The 20360-nt window shown below is 37.0% G+C and overlaps 2 protein-coding genes across 2 annotated transcripts in view; one reads left to right on the forward strand and one right to left on the reverse strand.

Moving 5' to 3' along the window:
* The window catches only part of syne2b (spectrin repeat containing, nuclear envelope 2b), a 93080-nt gene extending 75881 nt beyond the window's left edge, over positions 1-17199 (forward strand). The window contains exons 111-126 of the mRNA XM_016442222.1: positions 868-1026; positions 1286-1452; positions 7551-7713; positions 8529-8666; positions 8749-8943; positions 9036-9330; positions 10874-10942; positions 11324-11454; positions 11551-11674; positions 11767-11966; positions 13087-13287; positions 13731-13859; positions 13999-14190; positions 14296-14343; positions 14557-14606; positions 15559-17199. Of these exons, the coding sequence (XP_016297708.1) occupies positions 868-1026; positions 1286-1452; positions 7551-7713; positions 8529-8666; positions 8749-8943; positions 9036-9330; positions 10874-10942; positions 11324-11454; positions 11551-11674; positions 11767-11966; positions 13087-13287; positions 13731-13859; positions 13999-14190; positions 14296-14343; positions 14557-14606; positions 15559-15769 (2472 nt within the window). The 3' untranslated portion in view covers positions 15770-17199. The remainder of the gene's footprint in view (positions 1-867; positions 1027-1285; positions 1453-7550; positions 7714-8528; positions 8667-8748; positions 8944-9035; positions 9331-10873; positions 10943-11323; positions 11455-11550; positions 11675-11766; positions 11967-13086; positions 13288-13730; positions 13860-13998; positions 14191-14295; positions 14344-14556; positions 14607-15558) is intronic.
* Positions 16676-20360, reverse strand: part of esr2b (estrogen receptor 2b) — a 30136-nt gene continuing 26451 nt past the window's right edge. Inside the window, 3 exon segments of the mRNA XM_016442265.1 lie at positions 16676-18696; positions 19532-19762; positions 19873-20056. Coding sequence (XP_016297751.1) covers positions 18642-18696; positions 19532-19762; positions 19873-20056 — 470 coding nt within the window. The 3' untranslated portion in view covers positions 16676-18641.

Raw genomic sequence — 20360 nt, forward strand, 5'->3', positions numbered from 1 at the left:
GGGCGGGGGGTGTGGAGGTGTTGCCTGGTAACGGTGAAGTCCACATGTGGCAGCTGTTGAGTTTTCAGGATTTTAAAACTTTCTAGTGACAAGGTTCATAAAGATGTTTTGGCTAGAGATCTTTAAACACATATATGGGTCCTTTGTAACAAAACTGGATTACCCAGCCTTGCCATAAACTTGAAAAGAGAAGAGAATTCATGTTTTTATTTTCCCCATTATGAGCCTGTGTATATTATGAGTCTCTTTAAATTTAATTTATTAAGTTAAATTCTGAGTTCACATAATTTGAGACTAATTTTATTAATTGATTGTGTTCAGGTGTCACAAAAACATATCTATATCATACTGTAAGATCACATTTAACTATATATACAGGTGCATCTCAATAAATTAGAATGTCGTGGAAAAGTTCATTTATTTCAGTAATTCAACTCAAATTGTGAAACTCATGTATTAAATAAATAATTTATTGAGATGCACCTGTATATATATATAATTGTAATTCCATGTATTCTCAGTGTTGATTCATTAGATTTAATGCAGTAACAATTGCTGTAATTGTTTTTAAAATCAGTATAAAGGCAGTACAACAATAGTTTCATAATTAATACTGTTTATTTACTACTATTTATTATTTATTTATTTAATTTTTATTATTTTTTTATTTACAAAATTATGGTACTCAGAATTGTCTATTCTTAATTGCCAAAATGCGAAAAACATATTTATTATGTTTTTCTTTTGATTTTAGTGAGAAATATGGTCTGCACATCTTTTTGACAGGTTTCGTGAGATTCCCTTTCTGTGTGAGCTGAACTGCTGTCATATATCTTATGTATTTTTTGTCTCTCTCTCTCTCTGTAGGTGTCACTTCGTAAGCAGGAGATTGCTGATCGACTGAATGCCTGGATCATTTTCAATGAGAAGAATCGGGAGCTGTGTGAATGGCTGACACAGATGGAAAACAATGTGGCACACAGTGCTGAGCTGAGCATTGAGGAAATGGTGGAGAAACTCAAGAAGGTGAGACAAAGCTCTTCGATCACCCAGCATAAACCACCTCAGATACACTGTACTGTCTGATCCAGCATTTCACTGTATTTTGCTAAATCTAAATAGCAAAACGAATATTTATTCCACATTTATTTGCTTTCATTTTCTTGCTAAATTTCCTGTTTCACTTAATGTTTGTAAGCAAACAAACAACAAGAGTATGACTCTCAAAATATTAATCATTATTACTTTCCTCGCCCACTTACACTCAAATATTGACTCTCTTCAGGATTGTATGGAGGAGATCAACCTCTTTAGTGAGAATAAGACACATCTGAAACAGCTGGGAGAACAACTCATCACTGCTAGCAACAAAACCAAAGAAACAGACATCAATGACAAGATCAAGGACATCAATGACCGCTGGCAGCATCTGTTTGATCACATCGAGGCCAGGTAAGACCCTGAGCATGGTCACGCTGAAATACACCAAATCAGATGCAGTACATAACACTCCTTTACTATAAATACTGCTAGAATGTGACCATAAAACTGTGATGCACAAGTAACTTGAGAACTTTGGCTTTTTAAAAGCACTTGTGTCATGGGATATGAACTGCTTTCAAAGTACTTTGTAAAGCACAGTGATGTTAATCTGACATTGATCCAATTCATCTCAGTCACACTTTATTTAACAGACAGGAAGTGCAGTTTGTCACATTCAATGCAGCATAAACATTAGCTCCACTGAGTCAGAAACTGCAAGAGAGAGAGATTGAAATGTAGACATACACGTGGCGTCAGTCTAGATGGGCGGTATCAGGGTGGATGAAGCGTATGGAGGGGGTTGGTTTGTCCTGCTCTTCATTTGATTGACAGCTCTTTGATTAGACAGATGGTAGCTGTAGCTTCATGATACATTGCTGGCCAGCTTGTTGACTTCTTGTCTCCAAGTCTGCTTTTCTTTTCTGCATTTTCTCTGGTCTTCGGTTCTGGATCTCTGGGATCATCATAAAGTACATTCAATGCATCTATATTGATTTTTTGTTAAGAAACATTAAAAGAAACATTATTTTCTTAACAAAAGGCACATTTCAATAATCTAAAGAACCTTTTGTGTAGTGGAAATTTCCATGGATTTTGAAAGTTCTTCTTGGAACCATCAATGTCAGTAAAGATCTTCAAAATTCAAAATACAGCTGGAACACTGTGACAGTAAGCAGATCAGCTGGTGGAATGTAATTTAATGTAATTGTGTTGCTTAAACAAGCCTCTTAGGAGAGGGTTTGGAGGTTATAAGGGGAAGAAGCCGGTGGCCTGTTGCACTCTTTACCTGCAGCTTCCTCTTCCCTTAAAAACTGGCAGCGTTATTGTGTTAGTAGCATGCTTGCTTGTTTTAATCCGGTTTGCAAACAGGCGGGCAGACAAATATTGCCTTGCTACAAACATTTCTATCATAGTTCCCAGCCGAGCAGATTCCTGAATGTCTATAAGCGGTTTGAATGTTAACTCTGGCTCTGTGCCACTAATGTCAAGGTTTTAGAGCTAACACTGGCTGTGCAGGTGCATGTAGACACTAAAAATAGCGTTGTGGATCAGTAGGTAACCAGGCACGAGATCTGCCTGTTTGTCGGCTCTCACCTTGAGCTGGAGCTTTACGCCTGTCAAAGTTATTTACAAAGTTTGGGGTCACTAAGATTGATAATATTACAATATCAAATAAATGCTGTTCTTTTGAACTTTCTATTCATCCTGAAAAAAGCAACATCATTTTTTTCAACACTGATAATAATAAGAAATTTTCTCAGCATATTAGATTGATTTCTGAAGGATCACGTGACACTGAAGACAGGAGTAATGGCTGCTGAAAATTTGGCTTTGCCATCACAAGAATAAATTACATTTATATTACATTAAAATATAAACTATTTTAATTAGAAGAAATAATTTTAAATTGTAATAATATTCTACAATATTACTGTTTTTACTTTAACTTATAAATGCAGCTTTGGTGAGCATTAGAAACTTCTTTCAAAACCATTAAAAAATGTACTGCCCCTAAACTTTTGAATGGCAGTTTATGTGTATATATTTGTGTGTGTCACTCACACAAACTTGCAAATGGGAATGTGTGATTGAGACAAGTCTCTAAGCAGGATTACAGAAGTTGACACAGACACGTCCGACTCTTTTGTCAGCTAAAATCACAGCAGAGTACACCCTCACAGCATCTGCACACGCGGCAGCTGCTGTCTGCTAGCGCGGGGCTTTGTGTCCACTCGCTGTCCCATAAGTATTCTGTCTACATTTATTGTGTCCCTCGGCCAATCAGCGTCAAAGCTCTGTCCTTCTGCTCTTCTGCTATTCGCTGAGTGATGGCAGCCATTGTATTATTGAACCCTTGGTGTCTTACAAAACCCTGCTCACTGTTGCTGGACAAAGGACCAACATGGGACAGATGTTATGTTGAAAACACCCCCGCTGAACACACTCATAAGCAATCTTGAAGATTCCTATTCAGGAAAGGTCATTAAAACTCTACTCCCTGTTTTAAGGACTCTTTTGTGGGTGGTTTGTATGAGGAAATTTGTTTTCCTGTTTCCACTCAGAAGTTTAGACACCTGTAGCTGGAAGTGTTTCTATGGCCATAAGCTTATTTTAGGGTGTGTGACAGCATTGCCTGTTTGTGTGTGTGCGTTTTTTTTTTTTTTTGGTCTCCTCACAAATAAGATTCCACGTTTTAACAATCTTTATACACCATGACTATCATCCTGAATGGATATCGAATACTGACTAACCGTGAAGTGGGACGATTGAATTAAAGAGAGCTGAAGTGTGCTCTGAATCTTCCCAACACCCGTGAATTACTCTCTTCTAAAGACTGAAAGATTTTGACAAGCAGCTCTTCCTATATGAGGCCCACCAACGTGGTTCCCTGTGGCCCAGATTTATCTTTATTTAACTCATTTAGCTGAAGTGCTTGAAATTAAGCATGCCAGAGAAATTTGAACCTGAAACAATTACTACAAATTAACTCGATTTTAATATGAGTGGTACTTGTCTGTCCAAAACATGTTGGAAGATGCAAGACATGTCCCAAATGATGCATTATATGCTACACACTTATACCCTGCATTGTCTATCTAGTGTATGAATTTGATGTTATTTTGTCATCCAGCATTAGATTCTGACAGTCTCTGTCTTTCTACTATGTAAGGAAAGCTGTTGAGTGTGTGAAGTGTCCAACATTCCACACTTCTTTTTTTTTTTTTTTTTCAGTTAAGTGCATCGTCTGGGTATTTGAAGTGCACTTTTACTTCTTGGAATTGTTACTGCTACTGTATGCAGTTGTTCTGAGTGGGTTTTTAGCATGTTCCTAGGTGGTTGCTAGTGTAGCTAGAGTGTTCTGTGTTGAAGATGTTTCTATGTTTTGTTTCTATGTGTTCTTTTAAGTTGCCTTGATCATTAGTGAAGTTCCCCCACCTGTTGCTTAGAGAATGGCACAGTGTTCTTCTGGGATTAATAATCTGTTCAGGATAGGTTTGGATTTAATTAGTTTTGGCCCATGGAACATAATCTCAGACCACAGAGGACTACAACACATGTAGACGTCCCTGTTTGAACTCTTATGAACTCACACAAAGACAAACATACTTTTGATGTATTTTACTGTTTTCTTAACTGTGGTTAGGCAACAATCTCATATGTGAAAGAAAATGACTTTCAAAAGTACCTGATGCTGTCTAACCTGCTCAGGTAATTACTACCTGTTTGCCCGACGCTAGTTTTGCACATTCAGGCTCGCCCTGTACACCCATAATGCCACATACAACAAATAAATGATGCTAGAGTTTTTCACAGAAATAGCTTAATGTTTCTGGTCCTCTACGTATTTATATTTGTTTGTTTGTTTGTTTGTTTTTTAGCTGGTTTCAATTGATTAATTAATACAACCAGTCCTTAAAGTTAACTACTGAAATTGAGAATGTAAGGGATAAGATGAATTCTTTTTGTTTAACTTTTGATACATAAATAGGATTTGGTTGCCTTTGTGTGTTACCTACAATCAGTGTTAGGGGAAGTTATGCATTACAATATTGCATAAAAAAGTAACTCAAATTGTGTTACTTGGTTACTTTTTGTGGAAAGTAATGCTTTACGTTACTTTTGCATTCCTTTTTGTCACCTGGGATGGGCTTAATTGTTTATTTTTAATAACAAAAACCCCAAAAGTTATTTTTTTGGCAACTGTAAAGGCCCTTTCACATCAAAAGTGAAATTACTAAGCCTCAGGCTAAAGGAAGTGCCTCTGCCTTTGTTTCTCACTCCCAATTTCTCTCAACATGGGGGACAGGAGAGATGTGAGTGAATAGATGGGAAAACAAAGTTACTTGCATTACTTATTTGGAAAAGTAACTCAGATATTTTCTTGTAAATTTTATGCGTTACTTTACTTGTATGTAAATCGCATTACTTGTAATGTGTAACCCCCAACGCTGTCTGCAATCACGCTTGCTACATTAACGACTCAAGACAATTGTGCTTTACATTTAATATTCAGATTTGATTTCTGTATCAGATTGTCATAATAAAATGCATAACACTCTCCACAAGATTCCTGTAACACATCTCTAAAATACTTGCTCATGCCAAAATGATGTTTGTGATATGACAGTCTATAAATGTTCCTAAATATTTAAAACTACTGGCTGTAGCCTATTTGTAATGCAGTTGAAGAAAGTGATGGGAACATGGAGTATCCTCACCATCTCCACTGTAAATGTGATCTCTTGGTCATTCAGTGAGAGGGAGAGAGAGGGGGGTTGAATATGAGAGAGGGACAGGAGGGTGGGAGTATGGAAACAGATTAGACTCAATAATAATTCACGCAAAAGACACGATGCACACATGTGTATCCCAATTCACATGCATGAAACCCAATTCACGTGCACGAAAAAAATATATATATTCACAAAAACCAATTCACGTGCACAAAATATTGTCATGCATATTTGTCAAATATTTCATGCATGTGAATTGGGATATGCATGTGTGCGTCGTGTCTTTTGCGTGAATTATTATTGAGTCTAATCTGCTTCCATATGGGAGTAATGTATACAGCAGTTCACTGTCTGTGAGACGAGCTTGTGTGAGATCAGCCACAGCCATTAAGACAGATATGCTAACGCTAACACGAAAGAGCCATGGAGCCTCACCAGTCTACGAGTAAGTGTTTGCTAATTGCACACACACAGGGCTTTCGTGTAAGCATGCATGTTTTGTGAGAGGGGGATGGGCAGTGCTTTTGTCAGTGTGTGTTCTGTGGCTAACACTAGCTTCAGTGCAGGACTGATCAGATTCTGCTTTGCATGGAAACACACTTGTTTCTAGGGAGGATGTGCATGCTGGTGATGTGCAGATGGTGCATGTTCTCAATTCTAAACAGATATGCACCAAAATCAGGCTGTAAAGAACATCCTAGATGCATGCATTTGGAATTATGCAATTACTAATGCTTTATTTAAAGAGTATATCTTTCTAAATCTTGTCATCTTTTAAGGCTTTTATGTTTATATTGATGTGATACAGAGTACATCTTGTCTCATTACCTTATTTCATTGCACCAAATATTGACTTCATGCATCTGTTATTTTAGGTGTATTTTCCCATTTTGCGTGTGATAAATGCAAATAATGCTTATGTTTGTCACAGTAAGAATAAACCCTCTGATAGGCACAGCAAATGCTTCAATGCTGTGTGATGTCACTTCTTCCACATCAGCACTCCGGTTTGTTTTGATCGGACCTCCATTGGAAATGTCACATGACTGTGAAGGAATGCCCCCATCCTCTTAGTCACATGACGTCACTCTTAGAGTGACGTGAAAGCTGTCTACATGCTCAGATAGTCCTAACACTGAGTGTTCTGGTCTGGGTTGAATAGATTGCGACAGAAGGACCAGACGTGGGTCACTGCACACTCAAACCTAATAAAAAGCCTTTTGTCCTGCATTGTGTCTTTGTAAACCTCAGCTGGCAGGCTAGCTATAGGAATGACACTAGGTCAAGGAATGTTTGCTTGTTATGTGAACTGTTCCTCATGCACCACACAGAACAAAACTCACTGCAAGAATCCATTTCTATATCCATATCTTATAGGTTTCTAAAGTAAAAATCCCATTCATTGTCTCCATAGGAATTTTTTTGCGATAACTTATAAACTAGGGTGACCATACGTGCCATTTTCCCAGGACGTGTCCTGGACTAAAAAAGTGGACAGACACTGTTGCACTCTATAGAAGAAATGATGACTGTGACTGACTACCGTTTTACAGGAAAGCAAATGTCCAACCAATCAAAACTCTTAACTGCTGTTAAGTGATACACACAATGTGATAGACAAAAGTTGTGATACACAAAAGACTCGAGTTCGAGTCCCAGCTTAAGGTCTTTTCCCAATTCTGTTCCTGTCTCCCCTCTTACTGCTTCCTGTCTCCTCTTACACTGTCTCCTCTTACAATTAAGGTATTGAAAGACTGACTGATTGTATTTCAGGGTGAGGAAGCTGAAGGAGACGCTGGTGACAGTGCAGCAGCTGGATAAGAACATGAGTAATCTCCGTACCTGGCTTTCCCGCGTTGAGGGTGAACTGGCCAAACCCATCATTTACAGCATCTGCCACAGTGATGAGATACAGCGCAAACTAGCAGAGCATCAGGTAGTCGGTGCATTCATTAACAAAACCACAATAACTAATATATATGTTTAAAGCGCACAATGCGTTTTGAGGTAGATTTCTCTAAGCGCCAATGCTTTATAGGGTGAGTATAAGTAAAGAGAGACACTAAAGCTTATTCATCTTTACCATTAAGTGTATATAACTGCATTATTGAATTTATTTTCTTTTAGTCACAATACAACATTTGTAATGTTACAAAAGATTTCTATTTCAAATAAATGCTGTTTTTTTTACTTTCTATTCATTAAAGAATCCTGAAAATATGTATGAAAGTTTAAATTAAAATATCAAGCAGCACAACTGTTTATATCAATAAGAAATGTTTCTTGAGCAGCAAATCAGCATATTACAATGATTTCTGAAGGATCATGTGACACCGAAGACTGAAAGTTTAGCTTTGCCATCACAGAAATAAATTTAAATAAATTAAAATAGAAAATAGTTATTTTAAATTGTAATAATATTTCACAACATTACAGTTTTTACTGTGTTTTTAATGTGTTTTTAATCAAATACATGCAGCCTTGGTGAGCATAAGAAACTTCTTTTAAAACATAAAAAAATATTACCAACCCTATAGTTTTGAACAGTACTTTTTATTATATATTCAATTCTCAAATACTGACTGGTTTGGAAATGGCACCTAATAAACCTAAAAACCTGAGAAAATGTTAAAATTAATTGCATCTCTGACCTTCAATTCTTCGTTTCCATGACAACAAAGTGTACCTTTTTTGGGCAAACCTCAATTTTCTCAAATGTTTCTGAACTCTAAATGCTTCTCCTCTGTGCAGCACTTCACGTCTCAACGTGAAGACTTTGAAGGAACACGGGAGGGGATTCTGGTCTGGCTGACTGAAATGGACCTTCAGCTCACCAATGTGGAGCATTTTTCGGAGAGCGATATCCATGAAAAGATGCGTCAACTAAACGTACGGTACACTCTGATTTTATGTATAAAAGTCTGGTTACACAATCAGAATGGAAAATAATTTGTGATTTGACTTCCTGCAGGCATTTCAGCAGGAGATCACTCTAAACACAGATAAGATCGATGCTCTGATTGTATTTGGAGAGAACCTGATCCAGAAGAGTGCTCCACTGGACGCCGTACTCATTGAAGATGAACTAGAGGAGCTGCACTCATACTGCCAGGAAGTATTTGGCAGAGTCGCCCGATTCCACCACCGTCTTATCAGCAGACGCCCAGTCAGTTTGAAACGACTCATCTCACAAACACTGAACGATACTCTCATGACTGAGTACTGACTTTAACCCTTCCCACTTTTTTCTTCTCATAGGTGCGTGAGGAGGACCGAGAGTTCTCAGACAGAGACACAGATCCAGAGGGCTCGGCTGATTTCAGTGGGGTGTGGGAGAGGGAGGAGGAAGAGGAGGCTGCGATGAGTTCTGATGTTTCTCTAACAGTACGCCAGGCCGTGTCCCAGCTGATACCACCTGCTCTAGAGCGCTCAGGGCGTGAGACCCCCGTCAGTGTGGATTCAATCCCACTGGAGTGGGACCACACCGTAGATGTGGGTGGATCTTCATCTCCAGAGGATGATGAGGAGTTGACGTTCTACAGCGCCCTATCAGGTAACTCTTTAAAGACTAGTCTCTGCAGTTCTATTAAAGTGTATCTAGATCTGTCTGTCTGTTATAGGACGCTCTGTTAGAGTTTCTAGATCTCTGTTTTTGCTATATGTTGCACTATTAGGGTCTTTCTAGATTTCTTTGTCTCTTACATGACACTCTGTTAGAGTGCCCAGATAGTTAGAGTCTAACTCTGTTAGAGTATATCTATCACTGTCTGTAATCTGCCGCTCTGTTGATCTCTTTATCTGCTATCTACTGCACTTTTAGGTAAATGTCGAGCTATTTTTGCTGCTTGTTTAAAGAGAATCTAGATCTCTGTCTGTTATTGGATTCTCTATTTGAGTGTTTTAGATGTCCTTGTATACTATCCAGTGCTGTATTAGTGTATATAGATGCACTAGTAATCTGTAATGCTGTATCAAGATCTCTTTATCTATTATATGAGTCATTCTACAATTTAGGGTACATTTCATGTCCATTGATGATCATAACAATTTTCTTGACAAAAATAATATTTTATTAATTGAAATTACCTTGATGTCCCTTAAATTACCGTTTTTGCAGTGTCCATTTTTTTGTCATTGGGTTTTGAGTTCAAAGTAATTATTCAAAAAAATTGAATATTATCATCAAATATAATATAAATATCAAAAATCAATATCATATTAAATGAATTTCTAAAAAATTATTTGTTTCTGCAGTATTTATTTCCACAACTTTCTGTCAACTATGTTACTAACTACAACCACCTGCAACTAAGAAATGGCTGATATAGTTAAAAAACACCAAATGCAGTATCAGTTTATCAGTAAATTTGATAAACAATTACAAAGAAATGGACAATAACACACTGAATTACAGGAAATGTGCAATTTTTAAGTATAGAAAAACTGAAATAGTATTTTCTTGAAAATTTCTAAAAAATTATTTGTTTCTGCAGTATTTATTTCCACAGCTTTCTGTCAACTATGTTACTAACTGTATAACCACCTGCAACTAAGAAATGGCTGATATAGTTAAAAAACACCAAATGCAGTATCAGTTTATCAGTAAATTTGATAAACAATTACAAAGAAATGGACAATAACACACTGAATTACAGGAAATGTGCAATTTTTAAGTATAGAAAAACTGAAATAGTATTTTCTTGAAAAACTCCAATAATTTTTATCTGTAACTTTGAAAAATCTCTTTTCAGTGTTATTTTAAAATGGCGTTTTAATGATTAAGCTTGGCAAGTAGCATATGTTGCACTGATGAAATATATGAAGAAACCAATAGTCTTTTTGTTGAGAAAGCATGTTGTTTTTGCATTTTTCATTGCTGTGAAATGTACCCCAATTATCGAATGATCCATATGATGAATTAGATTGGTGTAACTAGAGCTGTTATTCAATGCTCTAGTAGTGTATCTGCTGTACATCTTCTTGTTTTCTGCCTCCCTGTTATACTGTATCTAGATCTCTGTCTGTTAAATTACTCTCTATTAGTCTAGATTATTTTGTCTCTAGATCACTGTCTGTCTGCCACTCTTCTGTTGCAGATGTAGAAGTCACTGAGAGCTCTCAGTCATTTATTAAAGCTACATCTAAAGCTCTGAAGGCTGTGCCCGGTAGGCATCAGCCTGCTGCATGCTGTCAGCACTGTCACTGCACATTACATGCGTGCTTTAGTATATGTTTCCTTCATTCATCTCTAAATATAATAGATATTTTATGCCTTATAGTCACTGCCTGACTGCTTAACAACTTCCTCTCTCAAGCAGGTGCCCGTGTTCTTGAAATCCCTTGATGCTTGTTTTTATGTTTGCCAAGAATCTTCTCCTGCATATGTCGCAGTACATGTTCAAACAGATGTTTTTCATAATGCACGTCAGTTTTGCAACCAATTGCATCTTTATTGTTTTTTTGTTGTGCAACTGAGTGATGACTTCCTGCATGCTTGTTTTAAGTGATATAAGGAGTTAAAATATCTCTCTCTGTCTCTCGCTTAGGGGGAAGGTCAGTGGTGGAGCCGTGGCACTCTTCTGATGCGCCAGACAGGAAGCGAGCAAACAGAGAAATCATACGCAGTCTCACATCTTCACCCACTGACACCAGCGCTCAGTACCACCCACAGGCCTATGTGAGTCCTCACACATGCATCACACTCAATAACACACATTAATATTGGCGCACACATATAAACACATTTTGTGTTGTATTTCCTCTTTCTCTCCAGGATAAACTCATGTTTGAGTGTGCTGGTAGTATAGACAGTATAAAGCGAGTGAAACTGATTCTGTGCGAGGAAGAACAACTGGACGATCATGGTTTGACGGCACTCTCTGCAGCTGATAAGACGGGTATTGCTATTTGTAATACTTTTACAGAAATGTTCATACATGAGTTGAGTTTCAGTCATATCTGACCTTTGCCCTCTGATCTGTGGCGTCAGGTGTGATCGAGCGATGGGAGCTCCTGCAGGTTCAGTCATGCAGCGTGCCACAGGATCTTCAGCAGTGGCACAAACTCAACTCTGACCTCACTGATGTCATGGCATGGCTGGACACTGTGATGCCTGAGCTAGAGAAGCTTCAAACTCTAGAGCCAAAAATCACCATCAGAGACATGGAGAGCAATATCCACAAACTAAAGGTACTTACTTGCAGAGACATTTAGAGAGTGATAGGATCGGACACAAACAAAGTTTATAAAACAATGCACTTGAGAGAGTGCATTTTTATTAATAATTTATATTTATATATTTTAAATATACACTGCCGTTCAAAAGTTTGGGATCAGTACTATTTTTAATGTTTTTAAAAGAAGTTTCTTCTGCTCATAAGTGCTGCATTTATTTGGTCAAAAATACAGAAAAAACAGCAATATTGTGAAATATTATTGCAATTTTACATTTCTCTGTTTTCAATGTGAATATTTTGTAAAATATAATTTATTCCTGTGATGCAAACCTGATCACAGAAATAAAAAAGCATCACAGGTTCCAAAAAATATTAAGCAACACAACTGTTTCCAACATCGATAATAAATCAGCATATTAGATTGGAATGATTTCTGAAGGATCATGTGACACTGAAGACTGGAGTAGTGATGATGAAAATTCAGCTTTGCATCACAGGAATAAATAATTTTTTTAAGTATATTAAAATAGAAAACAGTTCATTTAAATTGTTATAATTTCACAATTTTACTGTTTTTTTCTGTATTTTTGATCAAATAAACGCAGCCTTAGTGAGCAGAATAGACTTAAGCAACATTAAAAATCTTACTTATCACACATTTTTGAACAGCACTGTATATACTTCTATAATGATTTCTTTTTCAAATAAATGTTGTTCTTTTGAACTTTCTGTTCATCAAAGAATCCTGAAAAAATGTATCATGGTATCCACAAAAATATTAAGCAGCACAACTGTTTTCAATATTTATAATAATATGAATATAAAAATGTTTGTTTTTTTTTGAGCATCAAATCAGTATATTAGAATGATTTCTGACGGATCATGTGACACTGAAGACTGGAGTAATGGCTGTTGTAAATTCAGCTTTGACATCACCTAAATAAATTACCTTGTAAAATATATTAAAATAAAAAACTGATTTTTTTTATTGCAATAATTTTTCACAATATTATTGTTTTTACTGTATTTTTAGTCAAATAAATGCAGCTTTGGTGAGCAAACATTTGAATGGTAATGTGTATTATTTAGGCATATACCTTATAGGTTCATTTTCTCATTTTGTTTTTCATAAGGACATGCAGAGGACTTTTAACGGCTACAAATCAGTGATGATTGGTGTTAATCTCAGTGGTCGGGGCTTCCAGCACGGAGACAGCGCCGAACTACACGAACTGCGTGAGAATCTGCAGGCAGCCAATCAGAAATGGACACAGGCCTGTGCGGCCCTAGACAGCTGGGAACACCGACTGCATCAAGCACTCATGGAGTGCCAGGTAAGGAAAAACAAGCTCGAAAAGTGACACTGATCCCAGAGTTAAGACACTACAGCAAAGTACCATGAGTGTTTTTTGTTTTGTTTTGCAACTGCAACACAAGATGCTTTTAGTAAGCTCATGTCTCTGTGCCTTCACACACTTGCACTTGTTACTTTTTGTGTTGGTGAGATTTTATCTCAGGATACAAACATAAGTTTTCAACAAGTTTGTTGAAAAAGGTTTTAGAAATGCTGGGGTACACGTTGTTCTTAAAGCTACAGCATACCGTGACAGACTTGTATCAAATGTAATTAAAATGTCATTATCATTTAATTTTTTTAAAAGCCAGCTTTGGGGGCAAATTATGTGCTATTTTTTCCTGTAACTTCCTTTAGGGCTTTTGTAAAGATGACCTGTGAGAAACACAGACTCATCTGTTTATTCCATTTTCTTTTTCACAGGAGTTTCACGAGACTCTTCACTCTCTGCTGCTGTGGTTAGCTAAAGCAGAAAGCCAGCGCTACATGGTCAACATCCATGACCAAAACACAGACCTTAACATCCTGCAAGAGCATCGAGACACGCTCAAGGTAGAATAGTGTGCTTGTGTGCTGTTATTGTACAATACATAATAATGCCCCCACAAAAATGTGATGAAAAAACGATTAATTGTGGGACAACATTTCTTCATATCTTAATATGTGGGTTGTTGTTATCTGTGCATAACAGGCTGTTCAGCAGGACTTACAGTCTCGTGAGAGGGAGGTGCACTGCCTGCAGGAGATCTCCTCACAGATCCTGCTACAGGACCAGGGAGAAGACACTCTGGAGGCCAAAGAGAAGGTTCACGTCATCAGCAACAAGTTACGACTGTTGATCAGACAGATTGCACACGATCTACACACGCTTCAAAGCAGACTGGTACGTTTCATCCAGTCTCACACACACAAGCACAAGCTTTCTCTGCAGGCCAGGCGGGTTTCACTCTCACGCACTGATGTTTTGATCCTTTATGTTCTATTGCAGGACTCAGCTGATCCAAATGTAGGCAGGACAGCATCAACACAACAGCAGGTACAGAAACACTCTCTGCATTAACACCCTGTTCAGACTGGAAATTACAAAGCTCTGACTTCATAATATAGATTTTGTCTTCTAACGCTGCTCTTGGGGAGTTTGGTTTTGAAAGTAACAGTAAATGAGGGTTTTCTAAGAATCTCTAGTCTGTGTTTATCATGATTACTTGATGGTATAACAAACACTGAGTCATTTCTCTGATCTCTCTAGGAAGCCGCAGGAGTTCAGGCTGTTACACGGGGATCTCCTGCGAGTGTCAGGTACACACTGATAGTATTACTATGCATCTGTGTTCAGTTGTGAGATTTTGCGATCTTGTATGACCTTGCTGAAGTGGATTTCTTCTAGTACTCTCCTCACACCCTCTAGTTCTTCTCACTTTCACACATCTGCTCCACTTTCACCTCTCGAAAGATTCAACATGTACTTTATGCTGACCTTCACAAGCCACAAAGTTAAGAAATAACTCGCATTGAATTATGCATAGCTGATAAATAACATATTGATTTTTTTTAAGCAACATCCTCGTTTTAGGTTAAAGGTTCAAAAGTTTGGGCTCAGTAAGATTTTTTTTTTTTTTTAAGATTAATACTTTTAATCACCAAGGATGCCTTAAATTGATCAAAATTTATAGTAAAGACAATATTAATGTTACAAAATATTTTTTATTAATAAAAAAAAACTGTTTTCACCAAAGATCCTTAGTTTCCACAAAAATATTAAGTTTGGGGTTGGTAAGATTTTATAATGTTTTTGAAAAAAAAAAAAGTCTGTTATGCTCACCAAAGCTACATTTATCTGATCAAAGATACAGTAAAAAAGTAATAATGTTAAATATTATTACAATTAAAAATATTGTTTTGTACTATTGTGATATATTTTAAAACATACTTTATTTCTGTGATGGCAAAGTTGAATTTTCAGTGTCACATGATCTTTCAAAAATAATTTATATATATATATATAAATATATTATGTATATAATTTAGTGGTCAAGAAACATTTATTATTATTAATATAAAAAAACATTGTTGGCTTCTTTGATCAATAAAAAGTAAACAATGTAACAATGTAAGTATTTACTGTTACTTTTGACCAATTTAATGCATCCTTCCTGAATGTTTATTTAAAAAAATATTACTAAACCCAAACATTTTAGCAGTAGCGTAAAAAATTTAGACTGTCTAACAATTACTGTCTGTGTTTCTGCAGGGCTGACAAGTCTGATTCGTCCCCAGCGAGGCCGTTCCTGTATCGTGTCCTACGAGCAGCTTTTCCCCTCCACATCCTCTTCCTGCTGCTGCTGGTTGTGGCTTGTCTGGTGCCTCTCTCAGAGGACGACTACAGCTGCACTCTCTCCAACAACTTTGCCCGATCCTTTTACCCCATGCTCCTCTATACCAACGGACCCCCACCCACATGAGAACTACACGTACCCTTCACTAACACACAGCCATAGCTCATTCAGTAGAGGAAATGGGGCGTAGTCCAAGCCTCCCGGTTTACTCTCCTGTAGCAGATCCTGTAGCTCTGATTAATCTGAGTGAAAGCCCTTGTGTTTGGGATTCAGTAGATTGTCCTGCAACAATCAAATCTTGTTCCTGGATCCGAGGACTGTTGCACATGGAGAGTGATTTTTTCTGAAGCAGTCCAAAACTTTCCTCATGATGTATATTTGTATTTTTAGAGAACGGCAAGGACTCCTCATCAAAGGTGCACTCATTTTTTAATTGTAAAGTATGTAGCAGCACATTCATTGAAACATTGAAATACTCTTTCACACAAATGTATTTATTTTTGACATATAAATGACATAATTGAACCCTATAGGCTTTGAGTCGGCCTGTATTGTTTAACTAGAAGCCCTGAGCTGTCTGAGTGATTGAACTTGCTTGAATATTAGTTAGAATATTGTTTCTAGGAGTCAGTGTAAAATGACTTGCAATGATGAATAAATTTTATTTGTAGCTCTCTTAGCTACCATTTTCTTGGTCAAAGCCATGGAGGAGAGACACAAAGAGGCATCAGGGTGTGTGCAAATGTTATGTTTAATTTATTCAGCCTAAAGTTTGGTGGCTGTGTTGTTTTTATGTGTGTGTGTGAATATTGTAAAACTATTGAAATTATTTAATTATAATTGGTAAATGATCTCAGTGGAGATATAAATTATATCTGATTATGTTTTATTGTTTATAGCTAGAATTTTTCAGGCAGGAAAATCTGGTACCCAGATGTGTTTGTGTCTGGTGTGTTTTGATGGTAAAGGTGTCTCGTAGAAACACATTTCAAAAGTATCCACATGACTGTATGTGGCTTTTATTTTATTTTGAACCTACAGAAAGTCTGGAGAAAAGCCATTAGTCACTCTTTCACTCATACTAACTGCCAAAGTGTCAGAGACGTTGTTTTATAATTCATCACAGTTGCTAAAATAGTGCTGTTCGTCTTGTTTGATGTTTTTAATTGAATTGTTATAGTATAGATTACATTATGGGTCAACTAAAATAGACTATGATATAAAGTATCCATTAATCACAGAAAACATTCACTTTATTATGAATTTATTTTGCAGTAAACCTTGCACTGCCAATGTCAAACACTGGTTGAAGACAATATAAAGATGTTTGTGTTTTTTTGAGTTTGAAGTCAATTTTCCTACAAATAAACATCGTACAAATATGCACGTGTTCACTTATTTAATTCCCACATATTTATTTAATATGCAGCTGAATACAATAAAATGTATTTAGTTTTGCTACCTGTAGAAACGTACTGTTGTGTCAGTGTATCATCAGTATATTCTTTCCTGTTTAAAGCCGGTGTAATTGTTTTTTTTTTTTCAGTTTAACCAGATAAATAAAAGTAGGTTAATTCCCCAAAAACTGTAAACACAGTGAAGCTATTAAAATGCTGTTAATTTGAGCATCTATGCTCAATAGTGGCATTGGCTCAGCCAATGACATTAGTTTGGGACTGTGTTTGTCCAACCAATGACAAATGAGGGAGTGTGTGGGAAAATGTTTGAAAATTACTTTCATGTTGTGTTCTAAACAAGATAACTCCACCTCTGAAGGGCACTTCAGAATGAAGGATTTCAACGGGTATAACTGATGGACACTTTGCTTCCATGATTCTTTGTGCGACAACGGTGCCACGTTAATTTGCTTAGCAAAATGATGCAGAAGTGGTTTGCAAGGAACAATTTTTTTTTTGGTCCCCTACACCCGTCATCCCTTCGAAGCACTGACTCTGGAGGGTAAACCCTTCGAAGGGATAAGGGCACTGGGATGAGCCCACCAAAATGGAAGGCAGCATTGCAACTACTTGGTGACGTGCAAAAATTATACACTGCAGCTTTAATGCAATTGCTGCTTCTCTGGACACTTCAGGTGCAGAATATGAACAAGGATGCACCGTTATTAACACTTGTAGCACCAGAAAACTCAGCTGCATCTGTAATTACACATTACAAAGTATAATATAATTTGATACACTTTTCAAGTGTTGATTGTGCATCTTAAGCCAGGCTTTAAGAAAACATCTGAAAGAGGCATCAACACTCCCAGATGTTTTTAAAAGCGTTACATTTACTGTCAGTGACAAGTACTTTATAAACCACGAGAAGCAACACAGAACCGCAAATAACAGCACACTTAAATGTCTTACAAATACACAGACACAAGAGTACAAAATGCATAAACTATTAGAAGTGTGTGTTTCATTTAGCTCGGCCAGTCTTCAGAGAAACAGTCATGTTTCTTAAGTCAGAGGTTCTCTGACATCTTGGATGGCAAACCAAATATTTAAATGTGCAGCGTGTAATTTCGGCAATCTGTTTGAATGGCCCAAAAGGACACAACATAGCACTGGCTCAACCAATGGCATGATTTAGGGGTGGTGCTAGCTGAGAAATGGCAGATGGGGGAGTGTTCGTATGTTGTTTAAAACAGTTTCTTGCTACTGTTTACCACAGAAATTACACACTTCACATTAAAAGGATTCCATTTGTGATTTCTTGAATACTGAAAACATGATTGGTTTGAATAAGAAGGATTCCTCTTCAGGTTGACATTATGGCATAATAGGAAAACAACAGTTCAAACTGCATTGTGTTGAAGCAAGACTGAGCGCCATTTGAAAGCCCTGTTTGGTTCAGGTTGTTGATGGTCATCTAAGTTTTTTTTCCAGGTCTGGTTTGAATCCCCCACGACCCTACATTGGACAAGCGGCTTGGAAATTGGATTCATATCCAATGCTGCATCCAGGGAGATTTTTACCCCACAGAAGGGATACTGTCAGTCTGTGTCCATGTCCACTCGATGCAGACTAGAACGTAATGTCTCTTCAGCTCTAGAGAGGCAGACACAAATATGTGTTAGCTTAGATGAGAAAACCTTGCGTGAAAAATCTCATTTTAAGAAATATATAATGATTCATTTGATTGTAGTTGAAGGAATACTCCAGGTTCAACATGATACAGCCTGTTTAACGTAGTTTGTAAAACAAACAAAAAAATCGTGTGAACAGGAAAGTTTTTAAAGGTAAACTTTTAAAAGGCTGCAGTTATTTAATCAAAAATACAATCAAAACAGTCATTTAGTGAAATATTATTACAATTTAAAATAACTGTTTTCTATTTGAATATATTTCAAAATGCACTTTATTCCTATGATGGCAAAGCTGAATTTTCAGCATCATTACTCCAGTCTTCAGTGTCACATGATCCTTCAGAAATCATTCTAATATGCTGATTTGCTGCTCAAGAACATTTCTTATTATAAGTGTTAAAAACTGTTGTGCTGCTTAATATTTTGTGTAAACCATGATTAATTTTTTCAGGATTTGTTGAAAAAATTTGTTGCTGTTTTAAAAAAAAAAAAACAGCATTTATTTGAAATAGAAATCTTTTCTAACATAGTAAACTATTTTGCAACAAAATCAAAGTCTTTGCTGTCACTTTTGATCAATTTAATGCATCCTTGCTGAATAAAAGTATTAATTTCTTTTTATTTTTTTCTGACCCCACCCTTTTGAATGGCAACCAGTTACATAAACTTAACTATCATTTGGATATCTTGTGGTTATCTTTTAATAAACTTGTGGGTGGATTTTTCACAAAATATGATTTCTGTATTACTAAAAATGGCACAATTCAACACGAGTGTGCATGTATGGATACACTCACTGTGGACTGTGCCGGGTCTCCTGGTTGCTCTCTTTCAGCGCAGGCTGCTGTCTGGATGTGTGGAGGATCTCTGTGGTCTGTTGTGTGTCCGACCGGAGAGAGGCTTTTGTGTGAGCCGCTAGCATTCGGCTGCTCTGGGATGTGTTGGCATCCAGCATCTCTAGCAGAAGATCATACAGCAGCACCACGTTTTTTCTCTTCATGGTTGACAGATGCTCGATGCCTTTGTTGCTATGGATAACAGAAGAAAGGAACAGTGAGCCAGTGAAAATTGAAACAAAATGCTGTGAAAGTATATAATACAACCCCTGTGAGATCACAAACACAGTCTGCTGTGGTACCTGAGGTGTCGAATATGTGAGAGCAGCATTAGCAGATGGGCGAGCCGGATGGACTGTTGCTGTGAGGACAAGCCTGACCTGGAGATGGTCCAAACTAGAGCGTCAGTCACAGAGTCCAGCAGCCTCAGAACCTTGCCACGGCTCTCCACATCTTCAGGAGTTTGTGGCAAGCTTGAACAGTTATCTGTTAACAAGCACACAACAGAAGTGAATCACAACATCTGATGTGGTTAAAGAGATAACAGTTAATTTTGTGATAATATGACTGAACAAAGGTTACCATCTAGCCACAACCTTTTCATAGAGTCATCAATCAGACTGCAGTTTTAACCCTGTAAAGCCTGACATACAAAATAATAGCCTGAAAAAAATATATTCTTTTAATTGAACAGTCAGACAAAAAAAAAAAAATAAATTTTATGGCTCATATAGTGTGATATACTGTAGTGAGAATATGGAGCTCATATGTGACCCAGGACTACAAAACC

The sequence above is a fragment of the Sinocyclocheilus anshuiensis genome, unplaced genomic scaffold (genome assembly GCF_001515605.1).
Source record: "Sinocyclocheilus anshuiensis isolate Anshui unplaced genomic scaffold, SAMN03320099.WGS_v1.1 scaffold487, whole genome shotgun sequence".
Lineage (NCBI taxonomy): Eukaryota > Metazoa > Chordata > Actinopteri > Cypriniformes > Cyprinidae > Sinocyclocheilus > Sinocyclocheilus anshuiensis.